The sequence below is a fragment of the Serinus canaria genome, chromosome 6 (genome assembly GCF_022539315.1).
Source record: "Serinus canaria isolate serCan28SL12 chromosome 6, serCan2020, whole genome shotgun sequence".
NCBI classification, from domain to species: Eukaryota; Metazoa; Chordata; class Aves; order Passeriformes; family Fringillidae; genus Serinus; species Serinus canaria.
In genome coordinates, this window is record NC_066320.1 from 29,648,214 (window position 1) to 29,675,178 (window position 26,965).

General features: G+C 43.5%; 1 protein-coding gene across 1 annotated transcript in view; it reads left to right on the forward strand.

Moving 5' to 3' along the window:
* Positions 1–26,965, forward strand: part of GRK5 (G protein-coupled receptor kinase 5) — a 154,840-nt gene that overhangs the window by 61,825 nt on the left and 66,050 nt on the right. Inside the window, exon 2 of the mRNA XM_018910578.3 lies at positions 137–232. Within this exon, the coding sequence (XP_018766123.1) occupies positions 137–232 (96 nt within the window). The remainder of the gene's footprint in view (positions 1–136; positions 233–26,965) is intronic.

Below are 26,965 nucleotides of genomic sequence, written 5' to 3' on the forward strand. Positions count from 1 at the left end.
ACACTTCAGGGATCTGCTTGTACATCAACCCACAGAGTCTCAGCTTTACTTATTAATGGTGTCCATAAGAACTGGGACTGGGCAGGTGGAACTATGTCCCCAAAGCAATCTAACCCTGGTATTTCTCTCTCTGCAGGGGGTGGAGGGAAACGCAAAGGCAAAAGCAAAAAGTGGAAGGAAATCCTGAAATTCCCTCACATTAGCCAGTGTGAAGATCTCAGAAGAACAATAGGTAAGAGTTTTCCCTTCTCTGGAAGCACAGCATCAATAAAACATTTTATCAGAACTGGTTTACTAGAATGGCATTAACAGTGCTCATCATTACAGGGAGTCAGTTTACAGGTGGACATGCAATGCACACTCCTCCTGTGGTGCTGCCATGCAAAAAATGCTGATTTTCTGTTCCTAAAAGGGGTTGTGGACAAGGCAGGAGAGGCTGGAATGCTGCCCTGGCAGGGCAGGGCATGGGGCTAGCAGCATCCAGGCCCTTGGTTTTCCATACACAGGTTCCAGGACCCAAAGGGGTTTCACAGCTGGACAACACCTGGCATGTGGGACAGGGGCTTTCACTCTGTCCCCTCCAGTGTGGCTGTAAAAACACATTCAGAAAGGAATCCCCTCATCACATCCTGCATTCCCTTCTAGTAAGTATCTCCTTATGTGGGTGGAAATGAGCCTTGCTGACTGTAAGTTAGTGGTAATTATGGTGTGGATATGATGTTTGAAGCCGCAGCCAGGCTTCTGCCAGGCAGGTTTGCTCATCAGCACCATCCCCTATTGAACCTAATGGAGCTTTTTTACAGGACATGTAAAAAACTTATTTCAACTTAATTTGTTTTATTCATGTGGGCCAAATGCTGCAGATTTGGCAGGGAGCTTGCAGTGTCCATTTTCATAGCACTGCATTTCTCCTGCTCACACATGCCAAACTTCAGCATTCTTTTGACTGCTGCCTTGGCAGACAAGGCTGGTAGCTATCTCCTTCTGCATTCTCCCCTGGAAAGCCCAGGATTACTGGTCTCACCACAAGAGGTTAACTTCAGCATTTGAGGCTTCTTTTCTCCCCTGCACATAAAATCCAGCCACTGGCAAGGAATGAATGAAAGGCAAGAATCTGTAACAACTGAGATAACGGGCAGCATAATTTGTCTAACTTGGGTGAACTCCTGGGGTCTGAGTGACAGTGCCCTGGCACTATTTACTTTAGAAATCCACAGCATGTTTATGCAGAGGAAATATGTGGAATGTTTGGAAGACTCTTTTCATGGTCTCCTTCAGTAAAATTTTCTTCCTTAGCCTTCTGTTGTAGCTAAAAGGAGGTAAAGGAAAGAGGGGAGGCAGGAGAATAGGGTGTAGGTTTTCCCCAGTTGACAAACATACAAAGCCTGACCAATTTTTGAAGCTACAGAACCTGCTGGAAGCAAATCTGACTTAATATATTGTAATTTGCAAAGGGAATTTTCCCCTTTGTCCTGTCAGCCTTGGTTCCCAAAGGGGAAAATGGCTCCAGATAAAAAGTTCTCTCTTTACAAAGGTGTACTATCCTAAAATGAGTAGTCTTAAAAAAATTGTCTGTCAATTATTTCTGAAGTGCTGTTTCTGAAGGGTTTTGTGTGTGTCAGCTTCACCCTAATGTAATTTGTTTTGCATTTTTTTGGTGAATGATTTGGTGATGTAACCAGGCAAGAGCTGTTGTGGGATCTCTGGGCAGATTTGGTTTCAGTCACCACAGTGATTACCTGTGAAGTGGGAATTTTAGCAACTGCCTTTTCCACAGTGGGAAATAAGGTCCAAATCCTGGTTCTGTAACTCTGATTTTTGTTGAGTTGAGCTGGATGTGATTACACAAGGAATAAGGCACTGCTCAGCCTGAATGGTGTTATCTGTCCTTGCTGGCTTTGCCATTTTCAGTGAATCTCTGAAGTTGAAACACCCCAGATAAACAGTTGTCTGAACTTCTCCTGGCTCATACTGGGTGTCTGACACATCTTGGGTGGGTGGGTCTATAGCATTAAGTCCTTTCCATGTGTGTGCTCAGGCTGGATCCATTGCAGATCCCTTGCACTGGGCTCTGTGCTCCCTGGATGCCCAGGAGCAAGCACTGGTCACTGCAGTCTGGCCTTAAATGGCTTCTTTTCCTGAGGAAGAACAATTTCCCTGGCTTTAACCCTTCCTTCATTTGTTATTTGCTGCAAGTCCTTTAAAAGGAACTCGGGATTTCAGTCTAGTGTCTGCACAGGTGCAGGGAATGTACTGAAACATCTTTCCTGGCCCTTCAGCTGCTCTGGGACTTGCAGGGGATTCAGTGTCTTGGGGTGTCTGCACTTCAGCCCCTACCTAACAATTTCTTAACTTTCTAGTCCAGGAATAGAGAGCCAAGAAAGGCTTTTTCCTCTAAGGCCAGGTTGGATGGGGCTTTTAGTGGAGGGTCTTTTAGGGGGATTGGAGCTAGATGATCTTTCCAACCTTCCAAGCCATGGTTCTAAACTTTATACAAGGGAAAGGCTACAGCCAAATTCAATTTGTTTAGAGATCAGGACAAATACAGGCAGGTTCTGCTCATCACAGTCCTCTTTGCTGTCTGTCCTCCTCCCAGCATTTTCCATCAGACAGAGTCTTGCCACTTAGGTTAAAAAAAAATAAAAAATCATCACAGTGAGTCTTGGAGGGTTGGATGAGCTGGAGCACTAGGCTGCTGAGGTTTTGTTGTATTCCTCTCTTCTGGATGCTTCCCAAGAGCCTCCAGGGAAAGGCTGGAGGCAGGAATGGGATGGACTTTTTGATTTAGAGCAGTCATGGACTGCACAGCTTAGTTTAATGTAGCCATAAGCAATAGGTGGAAAATGCTGCTGTTGAAATTGTGGCAGTACAGCCTACATGTGTGTGCAGATGCCCACATTTTGGTGTAAAAATGTGTGTGCTTTTGCACCCCGCTAAGATGTACTGAAAAGAGTCTGTGTCTTAAAAAAAATAGTGTAGTGTGAAAAGAAATCTGTGAAAAACAGGAAGGCTGAAATAAACCAAGGGTCTGCGACCTGTGTTGACACAATTATGAGTCAGTTCATACCTTTTGGTTACCTCTGTGTTTACAGGAGACTCTGTGTTTGACTATCCATCATCTGGTGTCTCACTGAAAGACTTGCTTAGTAAAGCCCCTTTTTTCCCCTCCTTCTTGTGCACAGAAATAAAAATCAAAACACCCGAGAGAAACACTGCTTTTTGATAAATAAACAAACACTGGAAACGTCTTTATTAAAAGTGCCATTTAGCCAAGGAGCTATTTTTTTGGACTAGACTTAAAACCAACTTCTTTTCTCCTTTCTTTTTTGTCCAAAGTACGCAACACCTTTTGCAGGGAAATTCAGTGGCCTTCATTGTGTGCTAATTAAATAAGCAAGGGAAGCTGGGATGCTGCACTTTACTGGGCTCTGAGAGAGACTTGTATACTATGAATGGCTAATGCATGTTTCCATTTGCAGCCCTCTTCCTGGCTGTATTTAATTGTGTTAAAACAGCCGGCCCTTTCCAGGTTGGAAGATTTCCATGTTGGCACCAGAGGCCCAGTCAGTCGATAAAAACTGATTTTTGAGGCATAGCTACCATGACTCATGTGATGGATGCTGCTGTAGATGGGGTTCTGCTGTCTTTAAAACTCACAGATGACAGCTTAGCAAAAGAGAGATGTTTCAAGGGAAGAGGAAAAAAATACTGAGGAACAGCTTTAAAAGTTCCTGCATTTGACATGACATGAAGAGATGCCAAAAGTTAGAGATATCCACTGGTTTAAAGGCCATCAGTAAACAAAAATATAAGAAAAAGTTGCAATTTGAAAGGCCAGAGTGTCTTTTTGATGATAAAAGATTCTGGATGTCTGTAAATATTTCTGAATGACGCACAAGGTTCTGTTGGTTAAAAGTGTGGAATTTTTTATTTATTTTGCTCAGACCCATTCTGTGCTTTTTTCTTGCATAAAAAAAACCTGCCTGGGTGAAAGAGTTGATTATTCTGATCTTTGGCAAATTTTCATTCACAACTGTCCAAATGCTATATAATAAATCAAGACTTTTTTACCCCATGGATTGAACCTTGTGGGGAAACTGCCACAGAATGTGTCTGTGCTTGTTGCATGGAGTGATTTGCTGCATTATTGCAGAAAACTTTTAACTCCTTTGGTAAAGCAGTTTCTGGTGGTGCAGATGCTCAGGTAGAAGAGAAGGCTGAGGATTTCTCTTGTTAAATATTTTTATTCAGTAAGATTTCACAGTCAGAAAATCAGCCCCATTAATACTAATTTGGCCATTCTTGGTTTAAAAAAAAAAAATAAAATCCTTCCTTTGCCATTTAAGCTCCCATTTATCTGGGGTAAAAGTAGCTTGAGTTTCCAATTTTGGCACGTTCTTTTCCATGTTGTTAAAAATACACTTCTGTGTGAGAAACACTTTGAAGAGCTGGTGAACAGAGTAAGTGGGACAAAATTGAAGCCACAGAGTTCACATGGTCACTTTTTACAAAATCTGGCTCTTTTCTCCCCCCATCACTCACTTGGGTGTTGCACTTTTTCAGACATGATCAAGACCTTCACCTGCACGATTTTTTTTTCCAGTCACTTTGCAGTTTATCTGCCTGGAGGCACAACTGGCAGTGCAAAGAGCTTCAGATGCTTGGAGTATTTGTGGAGCTTCCTAGAAATGCTTTGCAGCCTGCACTGAGCTCCATCCTGTGGCAGAAAGCCTCCTGCTGTACCCCTGGTGTCTCATTCACAGGTGGCTTGGACCTCCCTCTCTGCTGCAGGGTGCTGGCACATCTTTCAGGAATTCCCACCAGCCATTCTCAGGTTTCTTGGCTCCACAGGTTTTCCAGCACTGCAGAGAGAAACTCATGGGTGAGGAGTCTTGAAAAAGCCAAGTGTGAATTTCCAGGCTTGCTGGGGAGTCCCTGAGAGACGGAGTGACAGCGTGGCCTGTCAGAGCTCATTGTGGGGCAACTGTGTGGCACCCTGCCCCTCTTCACTGGGGAGGGCATCACCCCTGGGGCTGTATCCCTCAGGGGATGGAGATGCAGGCAAGGAAATGCACTCCATGTGCAGATCCCAGAGCCTGAGGCCATGTGGTGGTGTCACAATAAAGCTCAGGGGCTGGAAGGGGGAAAGAGAAGGCATCAAAGCCCGGTCTGATCAAAAACACCAAGAAGCAGCCAGTTTTCTCTCCACCAAATTCTTCACCTCTGATGTTTACAGTGATTAAAAAGCATGGTTGGGAAATGTAATCCTGAAGCCAACAAACAGATCAAAGGAAGGAATTGCAGCTTGCCTTCCACTGTAAATAACCAAGCTCAGCTGGTTATAACTTCTGTGATTGTCTTGTAGTATTGGTCTGAGTCCTACACCTAAGGCTGGTCTTGTGTTTTTGGCTAGAACTAGAGTTTAAGTTTTTGAGAAATTTTTTTTTTGGTAGAAAACATTAACTTTCCTTGGAAAAACCCCTTACATTTTTATTTGAAATAGTTTTTCAGCAAGCAGTCAGGGTTCCATGGCATGAAATAACCACAGGAGGAACCATCTCCTCCTTTCTTCCCAGATGTGTAGGAAGCAGGGTGGCTGTGTTGGGAGGATGCTGGTGGGGAGTGAGTGTGCACAGCCAGGGCTGAGTACCCAACACAGAGCCCTGCACCACTTCTGGGAGGAGCTGGCTTTTCTGCAAACCTGGGGAATTAGAACCTCTGGAGTAGAAAATGCTGTTTAGTAAAAATATTGAAAAAAATAAATAAGACAGCATACTGTATTGTTGTTAAACTCTTAATTGAAATGTATTTCTAGAGAAATTCATATAATTTAAGGCCCAAGCTGGAAAACATGTAGGCTCATAAAGAATTTTTAAATCACACAAGGCATCCCTTTAAATTCAGTTGATGCCAGATTGGGGGGTTTTTAGCAATCAGAATCATGCCCTGTATGAAAAGCAGTTTTCCCACACTGGTGCCCTTAGATTCCTGCCTCATGAGACATATTTCAGTCACCATCAGCAGCAGCAAAGGGACATCTTGCTGTTGTTCTCCCATCACCCAGGTGCCAGCCTCTCACCGGGGTGTTTGTTCTCAGCTCAGGGGAGGGAGTGGGGCTCTGCTTCACCCCTGGGTCACCAGGACCTGAGGGCTTCTTCTGGGTGATCCCATGGATGCTGGAGTGGTGCATGACAGAAGATCTCCTGGATGAGTTATCCTCCATGGTGGTTCTCTGCAGGGCCAGTACAGAAAGACCAGAGAGGAGAACCCAAGGACTGAAAACAAAGTTGGAAGGATTCCTGAAAGCTCTGGATAGGATTTGTTACTCTGGAAAAAGTTATGCAGAGTATTTTGGATTACATTAATGCAGAAAAATACATCAAACGAATTCGTTTCTAAATGAGAAAGAAAGTCCTTCCCCTTCACAGTGCCCACTCCACACACTTCTCTTCTTTCTTTTTTCCTTTTTCTGCAGCAGACATCACTTTCCCCTCTCTCCCTTGAGCCAAAAGGTCTCTGTTGCTCCTTCAAAGAACAGCTTATGCAATCTTTCCAGCACAGACCTTCCTGCAGAGTTGCCCTGTAGTTTCTTGGACTTGGTGTGCTGTCCCATATCATGAATACATCTAAATTAAATTAGATACTCAGGGGCAGGAACTGGCCACATGATAGAAACACTTCCAGCACATGAAATGATATGGCTGACGTCAAAACCATAGTGTTTGTTTACAAACCCACAGTTGGTTCAGTTCCTTTCTTTAAAACCCTTCAGATTCAAGTGTAATTCCCTCATAAACATAGGTTTCTAGTGCTCAAATGTGGACAAACAGAGCAATGTTTGGTGCCTTTGCAAGATTAGCTGTATCCAGTTTATAGCTATGGGTGGAATCGAGAGGGGTTGGTTTGTTTTTTTTCCCCTCCTTGTAATTTTTTAATGCCATCACAGAAAATATGTGAAAAACAACTGTTTTATGCATCTAGTGAGACTCAAGACCAACACTGGGAGAACAGGCTGCTTGCAGGCTGCTGGTGCTTGACAGCTTCCAGGGAAGGGGACGCAGGGGAAATGAGTTGAAATGATCTCAGTCCACGTTCTATTTACAGAATTTATTTCACAAGACTTAATCCATTGAGTATTACCTTGGCAGGGGCAACCCAGAAAGAAAGAAAGAAAGAAAGAAAGAAAGACTTTGCTATTCCCCATAAAGAACAGGCAGCAAATCCACATCTCCTTACCAAAAAGTGAGCCCCCACCAGTAATCCCTCAACAAAAAGCCTCCTAAGGAACAAATATTATCACTGAACTTCTGCATTTGTGTTTGGTGGCAAAGACTGTGTTAGCCTTTGCAAACTGAGAAGGAAAAAAATGCCACGACTTGCACACTTTGAATCACTTTCCAACGTTATTACAGGGGTATGCAGGAAGGGAATTAGAAGAGAATATCCTTTTACAAGATCTATTTCATCTCTTGCTGAAAATAGAAGTAGATATTGTGAGCTGCAGGGTTTTTCATTATCTCATTAGGTAATATGAGTCATTAAGTCTAATTAATACTTATGCAGTGATTTGTAAAATGCTATAGAAGTGCTCACGGGTCCTGTTAAATAGTAGTACTTGGTTGTTAAGGAAATTTATTTTAAAACCAATTCAGCATTTGCTGGGTAAAGGGAATGAGAGGTAGGGCTTCATTTATGGTAAAACCTTGCTCTTATCCCTGCAGGACTCTCGTGTGGCTTTGCTCCTGGTAGTGATGGGAAGGTGGTGGCAGGACAAAGCTTGGCTGGCTCTGCTCAGCTCTGCTGGAGTCAGAGAGAAAGTTTCCCTTAAACTGTGCAGGAGCCCTCTTATAATGGAAGGAGGGAAATGCAGGGAGGGAAAAGGGAGAGAAAAGATCTACCAGACCTGCTTTATAGGGATGCTGTGAAGTGAACAGCCTGAAATCCTCACCTTTGGGGATACACTCAGGCTTTCAGGGAGGGATGGGATTAGCCAAAGTTAATGCTCCTTGAGGAAAAAACCTCATTTGGAATAGTGGAAGTGTTACTTTGACTTGGCTTCTGCTGGTTACTACAGAGGCCTCTAGGATTGAGGCTGGGCTTTGCTGTAGGGTTTTCTGGGAACAGTCATGCACCAGGGAAAGTCCCTTAGTGGAAATATGGCCCGCTGTTGTCCATGCACTCACAGCTTCCAGCTGTCCAGGAAAAGAGAGGTTGAGTGGTTTTAAGATAGTCCCACACCTGTCTTTTAATTCTGATTTCTAGACAGCATGAGGGAATTCACATGTGGAATGTTACAAGCCTGATTTTTCAGTGGTTTGGCAGAGTCCCTGAAGTCGTTGAGAGATTCCATTTATTTTTCAGGTAATCACTCTGTGCTGCTTTGAAAACACTTGGAGGTGATAATTTGAAATATTTCTCTGTGCTCTGTAGGTCAGAAATCAGGGCATGGCCATGAACTCTGCTACATATTGCTGTTAAAAAGAACCTCCACTCGGCAGGATCAAAGCAGGAGCTATGAGGCCATTTCTGAACAGAGCCTCTGGTTGTGCCAGTACTGTTATTTACTTATTAATCACATTTTTACCATGCTAAACTGATTCCAGGGGATTCTAAGACAAGGAAAATAAAATACTCTCTTGCCCTCAACTGCTGCCCCTTAGCTGAACTAATGGAAAGGATGAGTGAAAGTCCAATTTAGGGAAAGGAAATGAAATTATACAGCAGGGTACGACAATGCAAACAATGAAAAAAACCTCCCAAGTTTGGGTAGGATGGTAGACTGATGCTTGATTTTGTTGAAGAACCCCCCGTTGTCCTGGCATTGGTAAAGCCAGTGAAAAATGGTTTAAAAAATATTCTGAACTCTTATAATCCTTCAAAATATGTTATGGACCAAGAGATTTAAGTTAGAATTCAATTTAGTATATTAAGAAAAATGTGAAGTTTTTTACCTTTCCAGAATTATTATGGATTTCAAAAGATGGGGAGTCTCTGTAGTATTAAATGACCCACAAAAATATAATCTTTGGAGCTGGTTACAAACTTCTTTGTACCTGCCAGATTTCACCATTCTCCAGCCCTGCACCAGCTTCATGTTTGTACAGTGGCACTTTGAAGGTCTCTCCACGTCACATTGATTTTCTGAGCTCTCTCTTGGACAAGTTAGGTCAGTGTTGACAGATTGGTGAAGGCTGTTCTCATGAGCAGCAGGACCTGGCTCAGCTACATACAAGTATTTGCAGTGTTGAAACAGCTTTCTATAAGTAAGTGCTTTCAGGCTTTCATAACTCCTGGTTCAAAATATTTTTGGCATTTGTAAACATGGCTTTTGGAGAAACATGGTTTTGAGCACAGGAAGAATTTGGTATAAGTCACTTCAGAACTATTCTGATCAGTCCAAACAAACATTCAGCACTTGAGCACCAGGTTCGTTGCATTTGACCTTTTGGTGTGGGTATAGTTTGTTTCATGAACAGTGGCTTCAGCACACTGAGCTTCAAGAGAGGTCTAAAATGGAAGCAGGGACACCCTCAAAGGTACAATACTGACTCTATAATGCAAAAGAGAGAAACACAAGGTGGGGAACTTACTGCACAACAGGGAATAATTAATTTCATTTAGCAAAGTTTGATCTGTTTATGCTGATCAGCTCTCCAGCAAGCCAAAGCCAGCTGGCAGCCCTGTCACTTCAAGCAAGATCCTTTTCAGATTTCCTTTTCAGATCTCTTCAGCTGAACCTGCCAAGCCTGACCATGAGTACCTAGGTGGGAAATCTTTGGAAAATACCTCTGTGCTGGTAACAGTGTGAGCCCCACATGGGAGGGAACAACAGCACTGTTGGCTCCTGGGGGCTTCTGTGTGCCCAGGCCTGTGCCTGAGGAGGATGGAGAATGGAGAGAGGGAAATAAAAGTTAGAACCCCTGTAGGTAAATAAAGGTACATCCCCTTTGTGTCATCAGTGGGAGTATTCCCAAGGTTTGTTCTGCCTGCTGCTAAGCAGCCCCAGTGCTGGGAGTGGACCTCATGACTGTCCTTAGCTCCATGGAGGCTTTCTTCCTCCAAGGTAGAAACTCTTTCCTTCTAAGACTGCTTTCATCCCTGCCCAGGAGACTGTGGGTGTCCATGGGGCACTATAACCTCATTATCTTCTATGGAAAAAAAACCCCAACCAACTTCTAAAAATATTGTCTGTGTCAGTATTGTCTGTGCCAGTGTGACTATGAATCAGTGGTCAGAGCTGTGAGGGAGAATTACAGCCTTTTCTCCCTGTTCCTTGCCATGGACAGCCCCAAGTCCTATGACTGGCACTAAAGTCTGTTTTAGAATCTACATCAAAGTCTCCTCAGGGCGCAGGGACCTTTCTTAGGAGTTAAAAATCAGCTTTTTTAGGTGAGATCTCAGGGACCGAAAGGAGGCAACGCGAAGTTTCAAACTTCAGAGGAGCTGCCAATGCAAAGGTCACACAAGGTTGTGGTTACTCCCAGTGTGCTCTGCAAAGGGCTCTGTGCACCAGCACAGACTGGGATTACAACAGGGCCAGCACAGAGACAGGGAAGACATGGATCCACCCTGTAGCCATGTGGTTTTCACAAGTTTTCTGGCACTCACTGGCCTCTGTTCCAAATCCTGAAGGAGCTCTGATGGAGACCTGCCATCCCCTTCAAAAAAAGGGATGGGATTTTGTTCCCAACAGCGCCATTGAGCTAAGTGGAAAGTAACCATCACCCACAACCAGTTCCTAGTAATGCACCTATAGACTGGAATCTACAGAGTGCTCCATTAGTGCTCACTGTAACTCTCAGCACTGGTAGGGTATTCCTTTATTTTCTCCTAGTTCATATCAAATGAGAAAACTCGTCCTTCTCCATCCCCAAGGACTGATTATAATTTTTTCCTAAACCCCCATGTTCATTGCAGGGGATTGGACTAGATGACCTTCAAAAATCCCTTCCAACCCAAACTATTCTGTGATTCTATGATTTTAGCCTTCTGTCTCACTCGTTACTGGAGGCTGATGATGCTAAATCACATCTCCCCAAAAGCCTTTATTCTTTGTGTAAATTAGCTGATAGCTTCCTTCTACTGATGCAAGTCAAAACAATGCTTTAGCTGGCAGAATTATGTGGAATTCTGCCTCATCTGTTTTTTGCCTCCCATCAACAAACTCGTATTTCCCTAACAAGTCCTCAGATCTGGCAGTTTTCCAGGGTTTCCCTTTTTGGTAGGCAGCGATGAGGAAGGGAATCTCATCTTGCTGCCAGCTCACCCACTTACAGCATGCATTGGGAAAGGATCAGAAAGCCTTTCCTTTGACTGCCTCAGAGAGAGAAGGCACTGGGAGTTCAGCTGGAGGCTCTGCCTGTGTGATGTGGGTCATCAAGACAAATTGGAGAGCAAACCCATCCCTTTGCTTTTCTCCCTGCCTTTTTTACCCTTCACTTCAGCAAATTTAGGTCCTGGTGATGCATAGACAGCCCTTGAAAGGGAGATATTGTGTGTGTCTCCCAGGCAGGTGCAGTCTGACTTCCCTGTCTGTGCTCTGGTGCAGGGTGGAGGTGCAGTGGCAGGAGAGGGAACATTCCAGTGGCTCTTGGCCAGCTCTGCCAGCCCGGGTGCCAGCTGTGGTGGTGGGTTTTGCATAGCTGTGGGTTTGATACCAGGCTAGCTTGCCAACTGGCAGCGTGAGTTGGGTGACTTTCAACTCCACAAATGCCATGCCAGCATCTGTTTCTCATCCTACAGCATTTCAAATAATGCACATTTCCAGCTGTCTTCCCCTTCCTTCCCAATTCCAGAGTGCAGTTTGCTGGTTGCATGCCTTGCTCTGGGATGCATTTCCAGGCTATGCAGTTGGCATGCAAAAAGCTGATCAGGGGGCTGCAGGATTTGGTGTGAACTGTCCGTGCCCTCGTCCTCCAGCACGGATCAGAAGGAATCCTCAGCTCTGAGGAGTCCTACAGCTTGTGGAATGCGTTAATTAAACAAGAATCTCTGGAAGAGGTAAAGTGGTGGAGGTCCTCTGCAGATAACTTGGCAGCTCCCTAATACAGTATTCATGGCTTCAAGTCTCTCAGGGAGAAAAAAAACCCCAGCTTTATAAAAGGTTTTTTAAAGGCCTGCTTTCCAGTAGGAATGTATTTGAAGAACGCAGTGAAGGCTGTGGAATCATGCTGCTCCCAAGCAGAGGAAAGATTAAATTCCAGTGCTTTGTTTGGGGTAAATTGCTGACCTTTGTCTTCAGCATTAAAGCCATCTGAAGAAAACCATTCCTAGCATGCAACGGGTTGCTTTTGCTGGATTCTTTCCTGCATACAATGTAATAGTTGAAAATGAAGATAGCAGGAAACAAGGAAAATTGAAAGCATAATTCATTTTGAATGGCATGATGTAAGAGGTGATTTCTTTTGAGGAGCTAGAAGGCAGAGGGACCAGCATTGAATATTTTAAGTAGGCTCTTGGTACAATCCCATAATGGACTTCCCCATCCCTCTGTCTTCTTAGGACCATAAGTCCTATGTTTCCTCCTAGTCCTCTTTTTTTATTTATAGACTTTAAGCCTTAATCAGGACAGTTTTACTTATCAGGTTGTAAAAATCCTTTATTTCCTGTCCCAGGAAGTCAATAAGTGTCTGCTTCTTCAGCTCAGTCACAGTTCCCCATTCTGCTTTCTGGGCAGATTTACTCAGTCTCTCTGCAAATTCTGCCCACCAAGCCAATGTCTCTAGGCACAAACTCTCCCTGCTGGGTTACAGCTAAGCCTTTCCTACAACAGCCTTACAATTCCCCACATTTCTCCTCCCCTTCAGAGCCTGGGAAAGCAGATGGACCCTACAGGATGACCTGGGGAGGGGTCATGGAATCCAGGCTGTTGGAGCTGAAATGGGGAAGCACATTCCAGAGGAGACAACCCTTGCACCAGGAGTGTTTGCAAAGCTCCAGCCCCCCTGCCAAGGCAATCTGGAGCTCTCCAAGGCACTGCAGTGACTTGGCCTGGGGCAGGGGACAGCAGATGTCTGCTATTTAAGCTGTTGTGGTGTGGGGTTTCCACTGGAGCTGGAACTCTGCTCCCAGCTAATGGCAGCCATGGGAACCCTGTGCAGTGCAGGGCTGAGCAGGGAAAATCCACTGCAAAGCATCCTGCTGCTCTCAGCCATCTGAAAGGGGAGATGGCATGGGGGAAGCCAGCAGAGGCAGAGTCACTGCAGAGAGGTCCACAGTCAAATGTCAAGCCCACAGTTTCCTCATCAGCCATAAGGAGAAAAGCACTTGGCAATTCCAGCCCAGCCCTGAACCTGAGTGACAGAACAGCCTCCTTCAATCTGGCTTCTCATAAGTGCTGACTTTTTCCTTATGTTTTAGTAAATCAGTTTTATTCCTCACCTCAGGCTTGAAAGCTCCAGTTAATCTCTGCATCCATTTGGATTGGCTTGTCACTCAGCTGCCCAAGAGGGCATCCAGTGATATCCAGATGTGATGTCCTGTCAGAGCTGTGCATGTGAAATAAAGCTAGGGATGGTGTGGATCTCCCATGGAGTCCTTGGGTCAGAGAATCAGAGCTGGGCATTGCTCTGCAGCTTCTGGGGAAGGGCCATGTGGTCAGTGTGCTGTAATAAATACAGCTGACCTATCTGAGAGCACTGCTGTGGGCAAATAGTTCTCTGTGGCCTGGAGGAGGTTATCAGTCAGGACAAGGAATGTGGACTCTGGGTCGTGTTCAGCCCTGGCATCAAACAGATCAGGGTTAAACATCTGAGAGCAACAGAGCTGTGGCCATGGTAAAAGATCATGCTCTAGCTCAAGGCAAGGAAAAGTGAGTGCAAAAGCTGATGAATACAAAAGTGAATACAAAATACAAATGTGAATACAAAAGCATGAGATGAGTGGGAAAACATTATTGCCACCATAAAAAAGCCATCATAAAAAGGCAAGATCAAATGGAGAAGAGCAAAATCAGCACCACAACATGCATTCTGGTTTTGGATCACAAGTCCTTGTGATCTTTTGACTGAGCTTACAGAAGCTGTTTGCCCAGGGCCCCTGCCAAGCAGCCCATGAATTACAGGTGTGATTGCATTTGGTTAATGCAGTGGGCATGGGAGCAGCCTGGAAAAAGTGGCAGCCCAGGCTTGTGAAGAGGTAGCAGGAGCAACTGATGTTCCTGAGAGGCTTCCCCCAGCCTGAAGAGGAACGTGCCAGGGTCTTTCAGGCTGTTGCCCTTTGCAGCTGGCACAGACAAGCAGGCATTTGTTATTTCAAAGTGCACATGCACTGTCATTTCATGGTGTTGATCTATGCTACTTTAAAATAGAATGCTTAGAAAATGAATCGTGCTTGGACCTCCTGGTCTCTTAATTTGCAGCAAGTGAAATTTATGCTCCTATTAATTTTAGAGGAAGGTTGTTTTAAGGCATTCTCTCAGGCATTTATTCTTATTATTAATGACCTACTGTAGTTCTTTGAAATTTCTGCTCTTACCCAGGTCTCAACAACCAACTACTCAAGGACAGTGAGGCTTGTGGGATGCAGAAATGAAATCAATGCCATATAGCTGGACTGATGTAGAGCTGTGAGATGTGATGTCATCCCAGACACAAGTAAAAGGTGGTTTCTGCCTTGGCTGTGGGCAGTAGCACAGTTTGTTAATCAGTGATTTCTTACCTTGCCTATTTATTTTTTTTTGTTGAACTCAAATATATTCCAACTGAAATGTGAATATCCTCATGGAAATTGTAAAGCTCTGGCCTTGCTTGCTGAGCTTTTCACAGTCATTGGGCTCCTCTGAGTACATGCTGAAAGACGTGGTCTATACCAGGTGTTTTTAGTTATTTACTCAGAAAATTATGTGAAGGCTGGATTGAAGAATACAGGAAGATCTGATAAAAAAACTTAGGAAGATAACAAATTAAAATGTCTCACAAGAATGCTGAATTGGGAAAAAAAGAGAAGCAGACCATTTCAATTATATGAATTATCTGATTTGGAGATCTCCACAGTACAACAGTTCCCCTTGAAATCAAGGGACTTTGTATGAATTCCTGGACTATCTTGCAACATTTGTAAGGCTTTTCACAATGATGGATGAAGAGGGGAATTATCTGAATAATGTGCTACAGTGCTTTCAGTGAGGCTGTGCCAAGGGCAGCACCAGGTGACAGGATGGATGAAATCAGGCTGGTCAACACAGACACCTAAGGCAAAGGGAGCGTTGTCTTGGGTCTGTTCAGTGGAAATATAATTTGTGAGAGATGCAAGCAGATTATTCCACACTAGAGCCAGGTCTGGCCACTCTTACTGATCTAATTAGTCTCAACTGATGAGAGTGACCAAAACTAGTTTTCTTAATTCTGCTGGAAATTTTACATCTTCCTTCTGTCATATTTTTTCTGACTTCCTGCCAGTGTTTGCACAAGCCGTTGTCGTTGAGCAGTGTAGATTGGTTCTGGGGAAAGCAAGGCAAGTCAGCCATGCTCACCATGTTGACTGTGTGATTCAAAAGTGGTTTGGCCACTCCTAAAAAATGAAGAAAGAAAATTCTCCTGGTCTTTGGCAGAGGATAAGGTGACAACTTTCCAAACACCCTGATTTCCTTTCGCCTAAAGTCCGACATCCAAAAAATGGGGAGGCTGTCGTCACATTTATGAGTGAGTTCATTTGAGAGCACAGTGATCAGTCAAGGGAAGCTGGCCAACAGGACAGGGTGGAAGAGAGACCTCTTGCAGATCATGGTTTGGTTTTTCCCCCAGGGGACTTAGCTAGGACACTCCAAGACAAAAGAAGCTTGCTGTCATCCACAGCAAATGTTCTCCAAGTGCTCCACCACATTTGGCAGCTGCAGCCAGGGTCGACTCAACTCTTGATGTTGCCCAGGGCTATAAATTCTGGTCTGTGTAGTTTGTTGTGAGAGGGATTATCAGAGGAGATCTTTTACTTTAGCTTGTCTCTGCTCTGCTTGGACACTGCAGCCTATATGGAATTTCTTATTTAGAGTAGGATGTTAAATGTAGTGTCCTGGCTAAATTCCAGCCTGGGTGTTTATATTCTGCTCAATTAAATGCCATTGCTGGATCATTATGTGAAAGCAAACTGTGGTGCCTGTCCTTTGCTAGTAATGCATATACCCTTAAGACCTGATTTATGGAGAGGCACATCAACCCTCCTCTGAGGATCACAAAGTCATGATTCACATCAATAATGATAGTTTGCACTAGACCAGACCTTGTGGATTCTTTTTCTTGTTTTTTTCTTTGTAAGCTCAAGGTTTATTTTCTTGCTCTTGCAGTATTGTTGCTTTTCCTACCGTGCTGGTGTCCCTGAGTTTTCACATGATGTATCTCCAGCTTGCTGCTGTACCACAGGTCCAGGCAGCAGGGGAAGGATAAAAAGCCAGATCTTTTCAATCAGGGTGGTTTCTCAAATGCATATTTCTTCAAGAGGCTTGTTTAGTCTGTTTCTGTTTTGTGTTTTTACGAGTCTCCTCCTTTCCCTGTTTAAGTCATGATTCTCTACATCAATAGTAGTGGTTGAACCTGAGAAGACTTGGAAGGTGTCTCTGACAGGCATCCAAAAGCAATGAAAATTTATTTGTATTATCTAAACCTTTCCACTCATCAGGGTAGGGCTGCCCTGTTTTTATGTGTTTATTCAGTGCCTAGTACCATGCTCTCCTCCATATGTTCTTGCTCCTGTGCCATGATTAGCCATTAACACAGTAAAATAATCTTTATTAATAGTAATGCTACAGATTATTACCAGGAGGAGTGAATGAGGAGGTAGGAGTTTGCTTTTCCTTGCATTGCTTCTTTGGGGGAAGGTATCTATTCCAGCAAGGCAATTCTGCAGAGACACAGTTGAGATCTACTCCTGTTTTCTCTTGAAGTCTTGCATCAGTGGCATAGCCACGTTTCCCCTCTTTCCATGCCAAAACCAAGGTATTTATTTAATTTTTAAAAGTATTCATTGAATTATCTCATTTTCTAGGTGCAGAGAATGGTGGAAATTGTTGAGCTGTAGAGCAATGGTTTGTCTCAGCCATATCAGGTGCACTGACCTATTAAAACATAACAAGAATCCAGGTTTTGCTTAAAAAAGATGTGTGCCATGAGATGGAGAAGCAGTTGCAGCTCTCATTAAGGCCAAGTACGTTTATTTTATTTTTACCTGAAGCATAATTAATTCAAGAAGCGAGTTCCACAGGTTATATTTTTAGATACTCCTGGGCTGAGGTGAAAAAGATAAAAGCTGGTCATTTTCTCATAGCTGGGCTGCAGTGAACAGAAAAAGTGAAATGGTTTCTGAGGGGGGACTGATAGCTCCAGCCTTCTTCCATAAAGCAGCTGGGGGTTGGAATTCACACATGAAGGACATGTCTTTGAATGTGTTCTGAAAGCAGCACGACAGAAATGGTGTACTGTGACTTGCATAACGTGTAGCTCCATTTCCCAACAGTTTCAGGCACACTGTTGCTGGCAGAATCCAAGGCCACAACAATGGCAAATTCACATGGGAACTAAACCAGCCAACCTCAAGCTGCCTTCAGATCCCTTGACTGAGGAACACTGGGGCTGTTTTTTCTGATTTTCTGGTTTTTCACACGGGATTGGCCCCATCCAGAGGGTCAAAGCTGTGTTAAGGATGATGCTGGTCATGCACAGGCAGTAAAACGATCTTGCCCTGCAAGTGCCACTTCCTAAATTTTCTTCTTGACTTCATCTCCACAGATGAGATCAGTGGAAAGGAAGATGGGGAGGCAATAGCATGGAGATTGCAAAACATGCTGGGAGAGATGTACTTTTCCATGCATGTCTTGCTTGCTGGACTGCACATTCCACTTTCCCTGATGACAGTATTATGTGCTGGGTTTTGCTGGTAGCTAGGCAGCTACCCAAAGCAACAAATCCAGGTGCCAATGAAACTTTCCATCGACTGAAGTGGGTTCAAGGGCAGCAGTAACAACTCACAATTCAGTCTCTTCTGAGGCCACAACACAAGGTCCCATGCAATATTTTTAACTGCAAATTATTCCAAAATCTCTCTCAAAACATAATCTGTACTTCATGCTGCGCATCTGTACCAGGGATTTAGAAGAAAAATGGGTTATTAGTACCTAATTTACATTTTATGTTTTATGCTTCCTGGCAAGTTGAAGCTGTGGTCAATGGTTCGGCCCCAAATGGCCTTTCATTACTCAGGCTGTCCAGACATTCATAACCTTATGAGTCCTTACCAAAGAGGCTCAGATTTGTGCCAGAAGTACTGGGAGAAGGGAGTGCTCATGTGGAATATGTATAATGTAAGAACTGAATGGAATTCAAGGAAAGCAAGGTATTAATCTCTGATAAACTGACAGAGATGCTTAATTATTACAAATCATAAAATTATGCAAAACCTTGCATGAGTCCTATGCAGTCACTCTTATTTTTCCTCATCTTCTGCTGTTTTATGTTTATCTATTTAGGCTAAAACTCTGGGAAAAGAAGCTGCTTGTATTTTGGTTCCCATATGACCCTCAAAGATAGCGTCCTCTGAGAGTTTTGCAGTCAGCATCCAGTGAGGCTCCCAAGTCAAGGTTCCCAAACACCAACAGGCAGGACAGAAGTGGCCCTGTAACACATGATAAATAACAACAACTCTTCTCCCAAAGCCAAACCTTCTGAATAAGGATTGCTGTTACTGGTGGGCTGGGTAGCACCATCCATTATTGAATTTGTCTGATATTGGACATTATAAGATTAAGATCTTGCCAGAGTTATGTAGACTGAAATTTTCCATGCTGGATATTTTCTGTGCTACATTTTTTCTTTCTTTTTTTCTTCTTTTTAATTCTGTTTTATTAAAACTAACAGTCTAAAGGTGGAAGCCAAGAGTGATCAGAAAGACAAAGAAGTGTCTTCAGTCTGGTGAGGGAATGAGCCCTGGTGAATTAACACCATTATAGCTATTCTTTAAATATCCAGGCTAAGTATGAGATCTAGTGCAGTTTCAGAGGATGTTATTTGCATTGCACATTGCTGAGGGAGCTGACAAAGTTTAACAGTATTTTGCTGCAACTCAGTGATGCTGTTCATCCTCTCAGTCAAAAATGGAAGAGGCCATTTAGGGATTTCAGGGAAGGATCCCATCTTGAGGGTCTCTCCATGCTTTTCCCTCCAGTGGAAGAAAGCAGCCACTTCAGACTGAGACTCAAGGTCTAGCCTACGTCTCCCAAAGGGTGGCACTTGGAGAGCTCTTGCAGAGTTGCTGGTGTGCTGTGAATCCACATCCCACCTGTAGTGCTGCTCACTGTCAGTGTAGGACAAGGGCTGGGATCAGATGGGGGGAGAAATTGGGACCACTGTCTAAAGAGATTGAGTGTAGAAATGGAGGAAATCGTCTTAGAGGAAGCAGAATGGAGGAGCAGTACTGCTGCAAAATTGGGAAGGGAAGGTGAAAGAAGAAATGGGGCAGTCATGGTCCACAGAGTCCAGAGAGCCCAGGATGAGCAGCCAACACAATTCACAGCTTCTTTCCCAGCTCCCAGCAGCACAGGCAGATACACTGAGACCCCTGTGTCAGCTCTGCTGGTATGGGCATCACTCTGAGTGTCAACATGATGGAGTTTCTGTTTCAAAGAAAACTTAGGAAAGAGCTCAAGAAAAGCTGTGTTAAAAGAACATTCTTCAAGTTGCCAAGTCGAAAGTTCCCAGTCTTTTGTGTTAACTCTTCCAAATGAGCAAGATTTTCTTCACTGGTCCACATCAGGTTTTGTTCTTCAGTTTTTCTTCAGTTCCTTAAAAGCTTAGGAAATTAGGCATGCAAAAAATATGTGTTAAAACAATGAGCACTTAAAATAAATTTTGAATTAAGGCTGCCTATGCAGCTTTAATTCATCTTTCAGTATATATATCAAGTAATTAATTTTCTTCCCCAGGAGCCCTGATGCAGTCAGTTCAAAAACCTGAGTTAGTCTGGGGCTGGAACTGGGTTCTCTAATAAAGGAGCATAGAATGGCTGACTCATTTACTGCATGAGGTAAAAGGTGTGTGATAAATTTAAATGGGGATTTGCAGCATCAAAGGAAATGGTCTCATAGCCAAAGCAATTGAATGGCATACTAAGGAACTGGACAGAGATAGATCTTATGTGATGACAGGCAAGTCACTTAAAATTAGTTTTTCACAGTTGGCCTCTAATTGTGCTTTTTCCATTTTCTGAGTAGCTGCCTTGAGAATTTTTGGGTCTTGGTTACAAATGTGTCCAACTGAAGCAAATGGAAGGTTGGCTTTGGACAGAGAGAACAGCATTTAAAGTTAAATACACAGAAAATTGAGTAGCACCAATCAGTGGACACTTTTTACCTTAATCTTCATGTGTATCAGCTCCCCATCTGCAAAATTGGAGTCTCTGTCTCCCAAAGACAAATAGATCCATGAACACACCTGAGATATTTAAAGGCTGCGTTGGAGAATGTCACAGAAAGATCCATGGGGAAATGAATCACTGTGTCTCCAGGGCAGGCCTGACTGGGGTGCAGTAAATACAGTCCAGGGCCACACACTGAACCAGAGGAGAGCACCAAACACTGAATAGCTGCTCATTATTAAGCACTGTCCGTCCTGTGTGCTGAATGAGCCGAAGGCCCTGTGGGAAAAGCAGTTTGCAGTGATGTAATTAAAGACTGTACCAGAAGGCACACACAGCGAGCAGTGGCATTCAGGCTGCACCAGCAACTTTAATTTAGGTTTCTCCCAGGTTTTGAGGCTGAGCTTTGCAACCTCAGTCACCTTCCTTTAATAATTCGGGGTGCGTCGACGTAACGCTGCAGCTGAATTCTTCTTTGTGGAATATTATGTCTTATAAAAAAAGATATTCTGTAATCAAAAGTGAATGTCTTGCATTACTTCCTGTTTGCTCCCCATGCTGCTACGGATAATTGCCTCTTTCCTGCGGGTGGAATGAAGACTGTTGAAGTCCAATGGCCTCAACCATGGGCTGCTTATTCAATGTGGCATGTAAGCAGCAGGGATTTCCTTGTCCCTGGCTGGAGACCTGCATACTTTACCTCTTCCATGCAAGTAGGATGAAATTAATCAGTGTTGGTTTTCTCAGCAAGCAATGAAATTTTAACCACTGCAATGTCGGAGGAGGAAGACTCCTCAAAGGGGACCAGGAGAAAGTGCATGAATGAGAAGTTCCTGCCAAGACATGAACACTACACTTGAGTGTGTCTGAAACGTTGGGCTCAGAGAGTAAATAAGCCCCATGACAGGTCTAGCCTAACTACCCAGCACTTCCATGGCAAGTAGCCCATACTTTCACCAACCTTGGCATCGAGACGAGGATAATATTTTTGCAAGGATGAACTGCGCTCCAACAATGTCTCTAATGTTTCAGTGTCAATGCAAGCATGCTTTGCTTTCAGATCAGCCATGTGGCTCTTCTTTTCCATCCCTTTCCCTCTTTTCCTTTCAGAGAAGTACATTTTATGTGTCTGCTGAAGAGGAAATCCCTGTCTTCTGTGGAGTTCCTGGGCTGAGGACCCAGAAGACAGTGCACCTCAGTCCTGGGAATGGAGCTGTTAAGCCTTAGCTGATGGTTCTCTCCCAGCCTCGTGCACTGTGCTGAGTGTTCCCATATCCCACTCTCACAGGAGAACCTACCCACCTCTAAAGTGATAATTACACACTGAATTCTGTTTTTAGAGAACTCCCATCAACTGTTGCACTGACTGATGAGGTGACAGGAGCAGTCTATCCATGCACATGGGACACAGGATATTGCTGGTGAAGCCACAGCTTGCTCCAAACGTCTGTGCACCCAAAAGCCATGTACAGCATCTGCCCTAGCCATTCTGGAGGTCAGCAGGAAAGTACAAGCACAAGAGGCTACTCTGCTTGGTAGAATTGAAGGGACAACCCAAATCTAAGTGGCTGCCCCATAAAAGTGATCCTTTTCTCCATGTCTGAGCATCCCTTCACATTTACAGACTCAGAGGTGATGCTTCACACAGAGGGAAGGTGGTGTCACCCAGCTGAGAAAAGGCAGCGTGAGCAGTTGCACAATTCTTACGTCTGACTTCATCCACTTCACTTCCTCCTATGTTCTTGACCAGAATAACTTGGGAATAGATTTCTCATGTAGTTGTGAGGCTGCTTCACCATGCCAGAGTTACTCCTTGCCATGTGTCACTCTGGTATAAAAGTTTATGAGATAACCATTAGATTTTACTGTACCCAGATGATATAATTGAACAAAACAATTTTTTGGTGGGTCAGCACCTGGCTGGAAGGATGCTGAAGAAGGTTTTAGGCAAGCATTAGTACCTCAGTTATTCATTTGTTTCTTCAGATCCAACATGTTGAAGTATCCTCTTCCAAGTGAGAAGTAAAATATTTAAATACATTTTCAGCATCTAAATATCCTATCACTGCCTATGAGGTTGGCAACCCTACTTGAAGTAATTTTGCCTTCTGTTCACTGAAATCTTTCCAGTAACCTTGGAGGTGATAGTCTGGGCTTCTTGTTTTGCAGATCTGAACACCGTTATTTTATGTTGCTGGATATTTGTTTGTTGAAATTTAGGAAACAAAATAGGAAAGAAACCACTTCATAAGGCTAAGATGTTTTTCGTATGACAGTGTAAAAATAGACCGAGAAATGAGCAGAAAAAAAAGAGATAAAATGAAAAAAAAATCAAATACTAGAATAACTTTTAAAACTGCAAAAGTTTTCACATATTTTCCCCATGACAATCCAGTTTTCATAAGATTGAAGTGGAAGTTCTCTCTAAAATTGGTTTTTCTTTTTTTGTAGACCTAAGTAAGACTGTTCATGGTTTTTGTGTCTGGACACAAGCTGCCACACCCTCTGCATCCATCCCAGTAAATTGGCATGAAGGGATCCCTGGTAATGCAGACTTCTGTCAAAAAGGAGAAAAAAATGCTTACCACTGGCAATCCCCCTCTGCACAAGTTACTTTCGGTACATTTGGAGTTTCTAAATGACTTTAAAACCTCCTTTCTACTCCTCCTCTCAATTTTACTCAGCAGCTCAGCTCCTTCACACCCACTCAGAGGGGGCTGTCTCTCAGCAGGCAGTCAAATCAGGCTGTCAATATAAACCAAGGCAAAGCCAGTGTCTGTATTAATACAAATGAGCCACTTGTAGTTGAGCAAAAGATCCAGTTAAGTGGTAATTTAGCAGTGTTGTCACAGGTCAGTGGTACCCCTTAAAAATCGTTGAGGATTGATTATGTTTTTCAGTATATTATTTTCTCTGATTACTTAGGTTGGTGGTTGAGCTTATTGTGCAAATTTTTTAAAGGTTGGGATTGACAAACACTTATAAAAGAAGTGGAGTTTTGCCAGTGTGGGGTTTTGTTGTACTCGAAGCTTGGGGTTTCAAAACATCAGGAGGAAAAAATGGAAAGAAAAATACCCAAGAAAATTTAGCAGTGACGAAACAACTAATAGCACCTTCTATTCTGTGAAAGGATTCATTAATAATAAGGCTGGGATGCTTAGGACTTGCAGGGACTATTGAGCAGCATGCAGAGTAAGTAATCCCTGTGAATAGTTTTATTATGTGCCTGTCAGTAACGTGTGCTGCTTAAATATGCACTCACAGAGTGACTGTGCTGGTGGCTCTGTGCACTCTGCCACTTACTGACCTGGTAAAAGATGATCCTTACTCATCTTGAGAAAGGAAAGCTGCTTTGCTTTCTACCTAGGCTGCTTTAGAAGTCAAAGAGTAGTTCTGCAGAAGTCTTTTCGTTTTAAGAAAGTGATTCACAAGATGTCTGCATTCATTTCCTGGAACTGAGATGTTTATTTTGTGCTATGTACAACAGCAACAGTGCTGTAGATTTCATAACATTAAACATTCAAATTGCAACTTCTACTGAAATTTTCTTTCAGCATGCGTTACCCAGAATGTCACCAGGCAGGAGTCTAAATAACAGCACTAGACAGAAAATAAGTTTGGTATTTCAGTTAGAAACTTTCAGACTGGGCATAAAAGTCCCAAATAAAAAGAAAAAAAAAATCTCAGTAGCTACGGTCTTTGAGAACAAATCATCCAATTCTGTCATTCCCATCCAAGGCAGAACAGAATGAGAACAACTAAGTGTTTGTTCCCCGAATTTCACAGGGCGTTTCTGAGGTGAGCTTTCATATTTCTTTGAGGGATTTTTTTTCCAGTCTTCTGGCCTTGTGGCAGAGACATTGTTGAAAGTCATTTAAGAAGATAAAGGCAAACTCTTTTTCTAGCCAGGGTGGTGGTCAGGGTTTTGGTGTGGGCAGCCCTTCCCCTGGGGCTGCACAAGTTCCACATGAAAGTGCTGGGAAATGTTGGTGGGGCATCTTTTGTGATCAGTGTGAAGAAGTTTGGAAGCCCACCCTGCCCTGAATACCTTTGTGACTGGCCACAGTGGCAACTGTTCAAACACTGTGCTTGGGAAACCTCACCAAAGGCATTGATCCAGGGCCATGTGCTTTTCAAGTGTAATTTATGGGAATGGAAAGCAGCTTACTACTAGTAATGGTAATTTTTTGACTAGAAGTGTAACACACCTGCCCATCTGTCTGTCAGCCAGTCATTCTGTCTCCCTGCTCTTTTTTGCTTTTTGCTCCCTTTCTGTGCACTGTTATTTTAACTGGCAGCCAAATGTAAAAGAAAGGATATGTTTAAGAATATGGTACCTAATAATTTAAGTTAAAAAAAAAAAGAAAGTACTTTTAAATATTCCCAGGGCACATTCTCAGTCCAGATTTATTAATCTAATTAATCCTGGTGCACGCATTTCCACTGTCCTGCTGGTGGTGACTGTGGAACTGAGAGACAGAGTGAGTGGTTTATTTGTGTAAATTGTGCTTGACAGAGGAGAGGTGGGAAAACTAGGGTGGGCTTGATCAAGGAGCTACTGGAATTGATGGGAGTCATTCTTTCCATCTCAGTTGGTCAGAGCATGGTGCTGATAACACCAAGGTTGGGGGTTCCATTCCCATATGAGCCATTCACTTAAAAGCTGGACTTGGTGGTTGGGTCCCTTCCAACTCAGAATATTCTGTGGTTTCAGCAGGTTTAACAAATGTCTTCATTATTGGCAGCAATTATTTGTTGTCTTTCCCTGCACCCCATAATTCACACAGTGATATTTTTGCTTCTCTTCATCTTCCTCAGCTGAACCTTGACCCTGCAGTTTCTGCTTTTGAGCACAGGGCTTGCTCAGTGACCCACATGGAAGGGATGCAGTTGCCTGAGCGAGTAACTTTTACAAGATACCAGAAGTGTTGGGGGAAGGCTGGAATAACTCAGCAGAGTAGCTCAGAGTTTGTTGGGATGAGAATTAGTCTTCCACTGGCAAACAGCCCAGTCTCAGGGCAGAGCATTTTCACTTTGCCATCTGACTCTGCTCCTGGCACAAGGCTGGATGACCAAATGTCTCCCCTGTGAGAGCTGAGGGTCCCTCCCCAGGCTCTGGACCCCACTCCTGTTTTCCTGTGCAGTGATTATATTGAGCTCATAGGATCATGTTTGATCCTCCTCCTGCTGCTGCTACAAAAAGGGTGGGTGGTGGGTTGTTATCCCTCCTGTCAAAATCTTTGTCCAAAATCAACAAAGCCACAAACGTGTTCTGGTTCAAGTGCTCGTGCAAACATATTTCTGCAACTGCTTGTAGGATTTGACTTTCAAATGGAATTCCATGAGCAAAGCTTCAATGCAACTGCTTTCAAAAAACAAATGAGAAAGTCCATATCTATCACTGAAGCGTATTTAACTGTGAGTTTGTTCCAATATTCTCCAAGCATATTTTCCATGTTGGTCCAACTGGACTGTTTCCATCTCCAGTGTAATGCTGCTGTGATGTGTGGAGTTTATCCCTGTAGCCTAATGCCGTGAAAAGAGTGGAAATAAGGGAAGTTATACAAAGCAAACACTGTCTGCATCTGAATAATTACATTAGATGTTCGATGATCAGGAGATTAAATTTTGTTTGTTTTAAAAAAAAACAGCTGACAAGCAGAGAAGATTAAGTTGGCAGGACTTAAAACCAGTTTGGGGTAATTCCATTGTCTCAAGTAAGCTTGACTGCATTCTTATTTTTAATTAATTAAACTTAGATGGCCAGTGCCAGAACAACTCTTGCTGTAAGAGCATAGATGAGGGTCTCCAAGTCTCTTGTAGAAAATCCTAAATTCAAATGGAAAAAAATAAAGGAAGGACAAAAAAATGTTCTCCCCCAGTACTTCATGTGTTAGGTCTGGAGCTTTCCTCAGCAATGAAGGGCTGGTTTGAACTACAGAGCAGGACAAGCTGCTGTTTAGAATAAGGAATCTATCAAGCCATTATCTTGTCATAGGCTGTAATAATTTCCATGTTTTATTTAAAAAAAAAAAAATAAAGAAAGCAGATGAAATATTTATAGTTATAGAGAGTGTGCTTTTGCCACCAGCAGGAGAACTTCGTCACAGCCTTTGGCTTCAGAGCTGCTGTCCGGCACCTGCAGGGCTCTGGAGCTGCCAAGACAAACACTCTGTCCCTGAGACAGAGGCTGCCTCGTCGTTTTTAATCTCTCTGAAGTGCCAGGTGAAGCTCTGGAGCAGTAGAGTGGTTAAAGCAGAAAAAGGCTCTGCTGTGCTCTCCTGGACTGAATTTCCTCTGCGGGAGTTGGCGCTGCAGGTGAACAGCCAGGAGCCACAGGGCCATGCTGGGGCTCCCACACCTTCCTGGGCCCTTTCTGGCCACTCTGCTCGGGGCAGGCAGTGCCATTAGCCCCATTTTATAAATGCAGCCTGCCACTGAGGTCTGCAGGGCACAGAATATTTGTTGTGCTGGTAACTGAATTCCCACGGGAGCCTGGATGCTTGTATTAGGCTTTTATAGCGTGACTTGCTGCCACAGTTTATAGGAATTTTTGAATGAACTGAAATGTGACGTTTTTATTCCTGTGTTGTGCTCTCTAACCATCTGGCTTGCCTCAATTTTAAAT